Source organism: Austrofundulus limnaeus, unplaced genomic scaffold (assembly GCF_001266775.1).
Source record: "Austrofundulus limnaeus strain Quisiro unplaced genomic scaffold, Austrofundulus_limnaeus-1.0 Scaffold128, whole genome shotgun sequence".
Taxonomy (NCBI): domain Eukaryota; kingdom Metazoa; phylum Chordata; class Actinopteri; order Cyprinodontiformes; family Rivulidae; genus Austrofundulus; species Austrofundulus limnaeus.
In genome coordinates this window covers 947,744-956,823 of record NW_013952530.1, presented here as the reverse complement: position 1 = coordinate 956,823, position 9,080 = coordinate 947,744, and the positions used below count along the sequence as shown (strand labels likewise).

Sequence of the window (9,080 nt, the reverse complement as noted above, 5' to 3'; positions counted from 1 at the left end):
GTTGTGAGCATGCATGGATCTCTCCCGTGGAATGTTTCAAAGTGAGTGCGGGGGGACCACAGATGCAACCCGCAAAGCCTCATATGAACAACATCAAAGATGAATGGATTTAAGTATAGATGAACTCAGAGTAAATGGTGCTTATGGTATATATCTGCACATGGCAACAGCAACCTAGTTATACTCAGGTTTATTAAAATATATTTATTTATATCTGAAAACATAGCATAAGTTTTTTACTTCTTCCTACTCCTTTCCGAACATGTCAACACTACTATTGCTACAAGAAATACGTGCGTCTTGCATTGCCTGCTTAGGCATGGCTGTTAGTTTATACTGCAACCATGCTTTTTCAGCTGTTTAAAAAAAATCCAAGTTTTTTTTGTACTTACTGTTTTTTGCTAATTTGACAATTTTCACTCTAATTTCCCTGTGTGTTCATTTTAACTTGTTTGTGCTTCTTCTAACTGTATTTTGCTTATTTTAGCTACTTTTTGCAATTGTTCTGGTTCATCAAAAAACAGCTGTTYTTTAACTCACATTAACAGTTTTACTATTAAACCTTTCAGTTTCTTCAGCAGCTTTCAGCAAAAATATTTCAGCATTTAGCTTTCATAGTATATTTTAGCAGGAGATACAAATTCTCTAGTTAAACTGATTTAACAAAAAAATACTTGTTTATTTTAGCTCTGATTACCCTGAGGGTAAATATTCCACATTATTAATGTTTCAGTGCTGGAAGACAAGCACACTGGATGTGTCTGACCTGGTGAAGAAGTTGGTCTGCGAGGGGTTGGAGGAGGAGGTCTGGAGGGTCTTGGTGGTCGAACAGGTTTCGCCCCCACAGATGACACCGAGGGAGACCCTCTGTTGTTTGTTGTCCTCTGGGTGCTGGGTGAGGATCTGTTCTCTACACCATTCACAGCTGGAGAACTGTCCCGACTCGGCCTGTCAGGAAGGAGGGAGAAGATTAAAGCAGGAAAAACTTGAAATGCGTCACAAATGAACAACTGGAGGTCAGAAAGTGAACTGTACCTTAAGGAAAGATCCCCATTAGTCTGTGACTCTCCATTTGTACCTGACAAATAAAGACAAGTTAGTAAAACGACTTTCTGATCTGTTGATTTAAATGGAACAGATTTGCTCGATTAATTCACAATTTGAAAATAAAAGCAACTACAGTATTTTAAGACCGCAACAGTTTTTCCCAACTATAATACTTTGCAAAAGCAGAAAAGTACTTTGACGCCATCTGTTCCCGCGGCTCCACCGTGACTCACTTTGACGGTCAGCTTCGGCTGAGGCAAACGTTTCAGGGTCCACAGCCATGCCATCCAGGCAGACGGACAGGTCTCCCACCACATCTGTCTGGTCTCTGTCACTAAACAGCTGCAAGCTCTGCACCACCTCTGAAACTACAGTGAGACAGCAGAGTCAGGGGAAGGAAAACAAACATTTAAAACACACAGGTTGACTGGGAGTCTTATTCTTGGCTCGGAGAACTCATTACGCCGAATTACAACAAATGATGAAAATAAATGAGAAGGACAACAAAGCACTGTTTGCTCAGCTGCTCCAGAGCAAAGTTATTTTTGCTGAAATAATCATGAGCTCATCTGCAATTAACTCAAAAACCTTCACATCACTGCATTATTTGAATTAAAAACTCATTATGGTAACTGTGTATTTTGCAGTTTGTATCCCAAGTTTTCCAAAATAAGACCAGACCAGAAATTAAATATGAAACTAAGCAAATAGAATTACAATAGTCAGAAAACTTATGAGGATAAAAAGGGTTGAAAAATCCACAGGAGTATTTTAATGTCTACTTGTAGGTCTTTTTCTTTTGTTTGTTTGAATACATTCTTGGGAGGTGGGGCAGAAATTATAAGATTATTTCTTTTTTTGGCTGCCTTTCATTTGGTTTAATTTGTATATTTTTTCTTCTACCGTACATAGTTGTTTTGTTTTTAATGAAATTAATAAATTTCTAATAAAAACAAAATTAAAATGCCTCTAGTAGGAGCCTCAGCAATTTAAAACAATTATACTGAAGTTGTCTTATTGTAAATCATGTCACTGGTTTAATGACCTGTTCCTCTTCAAATAGACACATAAGATCAGATAAGTCACCAACGCAAAAACTGCAGTTCAGAAAGTCTTGCAGCTGCAAAATGAAGGCAGTGCCTCGATTTATGGGTTGCAGCCAACTTTGACCGCATTTATTGAAAATGTAGGCTGAATGTGAGTATCTTACACGGCCGGCGGAATCCCAGAATTCATTGCGCYGTCAGCAAATTAAACAGAAAAACAAAGACGGCGTGGGTTACTTTTCTTATTTTACGATGAACGGTGGAGTTTGGAAATTCATCACGGACTGAAGAATGTAAGTTTAGCAACTTGGCTGAAGAAACCTTTATTGCAATAAGATGTTAAATGAGACCAATCATGGGTCCTAGAAATTTTTATGGTATGTCTGTAGGCTATCCAGACCATGTTCATTCAATTTRATGCACAAAATAATTCTCAGATAATAAAATTTGCCATTTTCTAGTTCTGCCTGCTCTGACTTCCGTTCAGAAGAGCTGTTTATGTTAATGAGCTCTGTTGGTAACGCCCTCCAAAAATTTGTTGACATTAACTCCACCCTCCAAAGCCAGCGTTTACGTTAGCATGGCTAATAATAGCAGAAGCTCCGTTGTACAACCATATGAGAGACCCAGAGGCAGAGTCGTGGTCGCAACTTCTTCTTTTTTTTCTCCCCCTCCTCCTGTCGGAGCTCTGCCCTCACTCTGCATGCTGTTACCAGAGCAGGGAGCAGCAGTGGTCAAAATACCTCAGAAACTCGAACAAATAGGCTTTAACAAGGCTTTAATAAGCTAAACAATAGAGGTACATGAGAAAACGTGTTCATAACGAATGAAAATAATTAAATTGTGTCCATGCTGGTGTCAAACCCTGGTCTCCCATTCTATGGTCCAACACTCTACCCATTGCCCTGTTGGAGGCTTGTTGTGAAATGAGCTGCGCATTGCACAACAACAACCGTGACGGCTTTTTATACTGAGGAGGTGGAGTCTCACCCAGGGGTTGCTAGGTAAGGGGCTGAACGCAGGTTCCGGTGGGTTGTCATACGGCTTGTGACATCACAAAATGTAAGAAGTATAAAAAATACATTTACTTACAGTAAATATGCCCCTGGGTGCATTTTTTTTGGTCCTAGGACTGTTTTTTTTTAAGAAGTACATACCCAAAGTTGAGTAAAAAACCTTTAAAAAGTGAATATTGCCTAACAGGTCCCCTTTAAATAAAATGCAATTTCAAGTACTGATTCTGATTCTGGAGTTAAACCYTGATTATTAATGCTTTTTATTTATTTATTTGTAACGTTTTTCTACTAAAACTGAATTTTATAAAGTTGTACCTTAAAAAAAAAAACAACAGAAGCCAGCATACGTCTTCTGTAAACTAGACGTATCATTTCACAGCCGTTTATGCAGCCGACACAGTCGCGGTCTGTGGCCAACATCCACCGTGGTCTACAACGGTTGCAACCCATGAATTGAGACACAGCTGAAAGTCATGAAGTCAAACAGACAAAACCCTAACCCTGGACAATGACAACATGAARGACAGTGGCCCTCTAGGACCAGGACTGGACCCCCCCAGTTCTAAATGCTTCAATGAAATGCGTGAAATCAATCCACTCACTTATCATGTCATTGGACTTCAGCATTTCGCTCATGTCCAGCGTGGCGATGCCCAACAACACGTCTGACTTTAAGGTCTGGTGGCTCCACACGCGAAACACTAGTTTGCTGAACGGAGTCACGATCCTGTGGAAACAAACAGTCACGATGATTCCAAAGACACGCTCCCCTACAGAGTTAAACAAACAGATTTTGTCAGTTTGATTCAGGGAAGCGTTGGTCTTTGGTTGGAACACTTCCTATTTTAGAGCATTTTTTTTCTTAGCTCCAAAAGCAAATCATGAACAATAAAGTTCATGGCTTTTTCAAGGACAGAGAGAGAGAGGGAGAGTATCTATAACCATCACTATGACAGCTGTTTAGCTCGGACTATTGGTGCCCCCCAGAAAAGACATTGCAGCTAAGGTCAGATTACACCCCTTAGTAAACACGTGTTGCATGCTGCTGGTTTAAAGGATATGAAAGTAAAAAAGAATGCTAAACTACAACAACACAACACACTAAAGATTTACAGAAATTTTGAAGTCTATTTTAAAAAATAAGTCATCCACCCGGCTCACAATTGAATAAAAATAAAATGGAAAAAATGTAGTAAGGGTATAAAAACAAAGTAACCCTGAGCAAAGCTACAAAAAACAAAAGACCTTCACAACAAAGACATGGTGACTCATTAGGGGGAAAAAAGAAACGATGTGGAAAGAAAAATATTGAGAAACACTGTTTTACCAGAAATTTTACTCACTGTCTATTTTTATACATCCATAGCAGCTTTCTGAGCAACTTTCCCAATGCCAACTACAGCAAGCAGTGTTTGAAACGACTTCTTTCCAAAAACTTCCAAACTGTCTTTTCAAATTCAATTAATTTAAACTCGAGCAAACAAAAACTTGGTGCGTGATGTTTTCACGTGGGCTATCTGCAAGCAAATAAATGTGTGAAACACTACTTTTTCTACTTACTAAATGATAAACTGCTTTGGCAAATATGTCCCTGAGTGCTGAGACTTCCCTTTAACTCGCTGAGGTTAAAGATTTATTTAATAAGTAAACTCTGAAAAAAAAGGTGCTGAAGTCAAAGCTGTAAATAACAGCTCAACAAGCTCTTTTGTGTATTATTCATCACCAGAATGGTAACATTTAAGAACGCAAGATGAGTAATACTTCAACTATGATGCACTGCTTCCTGAAGCTGAGACAAACAAACGTCCTAAATGCTTCCCTGAATATTTCACATTCATAATGCTGAAAATGCAAACAAACACAGGCTCTTCTAATAAACATCACAGGTCTTGCTGCAGTATGATCAGTTTTAAAACAGTAAAAATGGAGCTTTGATTATAACAAGTGATTTAGAGTCCTATGAGTTTTGCATTCCCTAAATTATTTAGACTTACACAGTGAGTGGATGCTTCCATTTGGGGCTGTGGGTGTTGCTGCATTTCTCGGTTTTCTTGGACTGGCCGTCGACCGTCACTTCTACGTAAGGACTGGGGCCAAACCAGTTCTTCTTGTTTTCTTTCAGTTTAGCTGTTAGCACTGAAACAGACAGAATGGGCCTTTTAACAGATGGATGTAAGAGATAATGATCAATCAGGAACAAAAAAACAAAACAAAACAAAAGTGCTTTTACGAGTTCAATTAAGGTTAAAAAGTAACAAATTACCTAAACATTAATTAAATAGATGCAGATAAACTTCACTACATACAGTGGTGGGTACAGTTCCCCTAAAGCACAAAAACATGTACAATAGGTTGCCTTCAGGCCCAGGCCGCCCTTGAAAAAGAGATCTGAGATCTCAATGGGATTTGCCTGGTAAAATAACAGTAAATAAAAAAAATAAAATAAAATAAAAAGCACTAAAGCACTAATAGGGGAGCTAATTTCCTGATTAGTGCTTTAGGGCTTTTGCTAATTTAAATTTTTTTTTAGTGGATTAGCACTTGTAAAAATTATGGGCTAAATTCAGAAGCACTGAGGTCTTTAAATGTTATTGATCAATGTTAATGTTAACAGATATCCACTAGATGACAACATATAAACCCAAATACAGCTGAAGAATGAAAAGTCAATGATAAGTCTTAAGAGAGCAACATGACCGTATGTGACTCATGTTGTCTGTTGAAGAATGTTCGACTGGGTTATTTTAGTGCTTTAGAATTAGCTTTTGCTAAAATTTTCAGTGCATTAGTGCTTTCGAATTAGGGGACCTAAATATTTGAGTTAGTGTTTTAGGGCTAGTGGAACTAATTTTTAGATTAGTGCTGCCCACCACTGACTATATAGCTGCCAAATTTTGAGTAAACCAAGAATTTGTGTTTGTGAATTAATGCCAGGCCCAACTAGTGCTGGGCACTAGTTTTCATATCGAAAACTGTTTTTTAATTTTTGTAATGATATGAATTTTTTGAATACCGACATCTCAGTTTAAATAGCCTGAACACATTTGGAACAATACGTCGAGCTCGCCAATGAATGGTTGCATGAGGTGAGGGACACTTGCAGCACCGCTATGCACATTAGCAAGCTAATGCTATTGTTRGAGCAGCTTATCAATAACTGGCAGCGGGTGGCGATTCAGCTGCTTATAATGACTGACGCTAAAGAAAAACTCCTGTTTTCGCCATTGCTGAATGTAGTGTACACCTCTTCGTTRACGTGCACGGGTAGATTTCATGCACAACATAAATTCAATGCAAATGTGCTTCTATTGTGAAAAGCCTGGGAGACTTCCGGAGGAAGTAGGGGTGTAAGAAAATATCAAAACACACCAAAATGTGTGATTACTGTCTACAACCAGGCAAGGAAGAAAAGACACGCACAGGAGGGAACCAGACATACAGACAGAGGTACGGTAAAAGAAAAATGTCAAGAAATAGTATTCTAAAAGCTACACATGTAAGAGTACCCCAGTGAAAATTATGCAATAGATAATAATCCTAATAATCCAAAGCAACCGAACAAAAGGTCAACAGAGCTAAATTAATACGTTTCTATTTGTACAAATACGTTTGTTTTGTTTATATTGTTTTATTTTCTGTTATTTCCTTTCATGGGATCAATAAAGCATCATTCATTCATTATGATGTGTTTAATTGTGTTTGGTTATTTATTTATGCTTAAAAAAAGGCCAAGAAACATAATGATTGTGTCGATTCCCAACAATGAAAGAAAGTGGGAACCTTTAGTCTAATATAATAACACATCTTGATGATGGTGTGGGCCCTTTAACAGTTAAATGTTCAGCCTTCTCGTTTTATCTTTTACACCTGCTCTTTTCTAACTGTAACAAAATAAATTGACTTAAATGACAGAATGATAGATCTCTAATCAAGCTGAAGACTTACCGAGGATTTGGAGCTGTGCCTTCAGCGGGTAACCATTGGAAGTGTTTGACTTGGTGACTCCACTAGCCATGACATACGGCCGAGAAGAGGACCTGCAGCACAGAACAGAAACTATCACTGCGGTGACAAATAAACATTCTGCTGCTGCAATGTTGCAGCACAGAGATAAGATCAGTGCATTTAGCTACGATAGAAGAGGCCTGAAAAAGATTTATATTTGATTAACAAGTAAGAAAACAAAAGCAAATGTCAAAATTGCATTAAAGGACCAACCTTACTTATTTATGGCATAAACTGGGCTCTTAATAACGACTAATGGACATCTCCATTTTAAATTTGCACGCCTGTCTTCCTGTTATTTACGAGAGCACTACAGAGCTGTCATTTTCACACAGTAAAGAAAAACAAAACAACAGTCAATTATTCAGTCGAATCAGGTCAAACCTGATTCACTGTACCTCAAATATACCCCACAATTTATCTTCAAAGCTAAAATTTGCATTCTAAAACATAAAATGTGGTATAAACTCAAACAGGAACAACAGTTATTCATCAGACTCGATAAATGAAACAGAAGTTGAACTATTGTTGGATGTAACAAAAAGGCACCAAAATGGGACAAAGATCACGGTCATGGTCTGTGAAACGCTGCGTTTTCTACAGAACACCATCATTGTAGGACCTTCAAGCCAAAATAAATAAATAAACAAATAAAAATTCAAAGTTTGTGTCTGATAACCGTGACTATAGAGTAGCTGCAAAAACCTGAAGGCCCATCATTTACTGATGTTTACTGTTAATCACAAATAAAAAAAAGATACCTAAAATATGCATCGCACTGCGTCATTTAAAATCTGCTTCTGCTTTCCATGTATTCTGTATTTTTTAACACTTATTTTAAAATAGATTTGTGACTTTCAAGCAAGGTTATAATAGTTATGAAATTTTCATTACAGCTTAGTTTTATTGTGACTTTTTTCTTTTAGTTTTAATTAGATTTTACAGTGGATTTGCTTGCTTTATTAGTTATTCCTGCATTTGTAACGCTTAGTTTTTGTTTACTTTAGTTTTTATTAGTTCTAGTAATAGTTTTTTTTATAGTTTGAATAAACTTATTTGTCAATACATCCTGAAGCTTGTGATGTTCTTGTGAGTTAACTAACCAGCAGCTATTTTGTCACTAGTTAAAGCAGTCCATTATAGCGACACCTTCCTAAAATAATTGCGTAACTCAATTTTGCCATTTAAGGACTTGGGCGATTATTTTAGAACGATGATAATAGTTGTCTCCAACCCGGTGCCTTGCTTGCTTGAGAGAAGCTAGCATGTCAAGATAGTCACAGTTAGCCATCTTGTGTGAACTTGATTCATGCAGTTTTTCCCTTGAGAAGTTTTCCACCTGTTTTATCACCTGTTTCCACTCCAAGACACTTGCTTAGCTTTTTCTCGCAGTCATATTCAAAGAAATCCCAAAGTGTACGTTGCTGCTTTCTCCCAACTTTTGCTGTCATCATTTGGCAGACAGTGCTGAGCAGCAGCAGACTGTAAACAAGTGTCGTTCCGGACCATGAGGTGCCGTAAGCTGCCCACAGCTAATGTGAAACTACTCAATTAAAAAAAAAATTGACAAACACTAAAACTAAAGATATTGGGCCTCATGCAAGAACGTTCGTATTCTTATCCTAAATTTCTCTTACTTTTGTTCGTACAAAGAGCTCGTACGAACATGTCACGTCAGATTCAACAAACTCTTCTATCTTCTGGAAACGTGTGTAAATGAGCTGCGTAAATTCCACCTGTTCGTATCCAGCTTCTCGTGCACGCGAGAGGAGATTAGCATAATTACCACCCCAAAAACACCAAATAAGGATATGTTTCCTACCTCAGATATCAGGAAGTGTCCATTCATTCATGAAAATGACAGCAAAAATTAAAAAGAAGAACTTTACAAGTTCAGAGATTGAAGTCCGTCTGTCAGAGATCCAGAAAAGAAAATCTGTCATTTTTAGCAGGTCAGCTGTGGGAT

The 9,080-nt window shown here is 37.7% G+C and overlaps 1 protein-coding gene across 1 annotated transcript in view; it reads right to left on the bottom strand.

Annotated features, from left to right (window-relative positions):
- Positions 1-9,080, bottom strand: part of itchb (itchy E3 ubiquitin protein ligase b) — a gene marked incomplete at its 3' end in the record, with an annotated part of 32,619 nt that overhangs the window by 17,518 nt on the left and 6,021 nt on the right. The window contains 6 exon segments of the mRNA XM_014015365.1: positions 767-948; positions 1,036-1,078; positions 1,281-1,415; positions 3,712-3,836; positions 5,104-5,245; positions 7,055-7,146. Of these exon segments, the coding sequence (XP_013870819.1) occupies positions 767-948; positions 1,036-1,078; positions 1,281-1,415; positions 3,712-3,836; positions 5,104-5,245; positions 7,055-7,124 (697 nt within the window).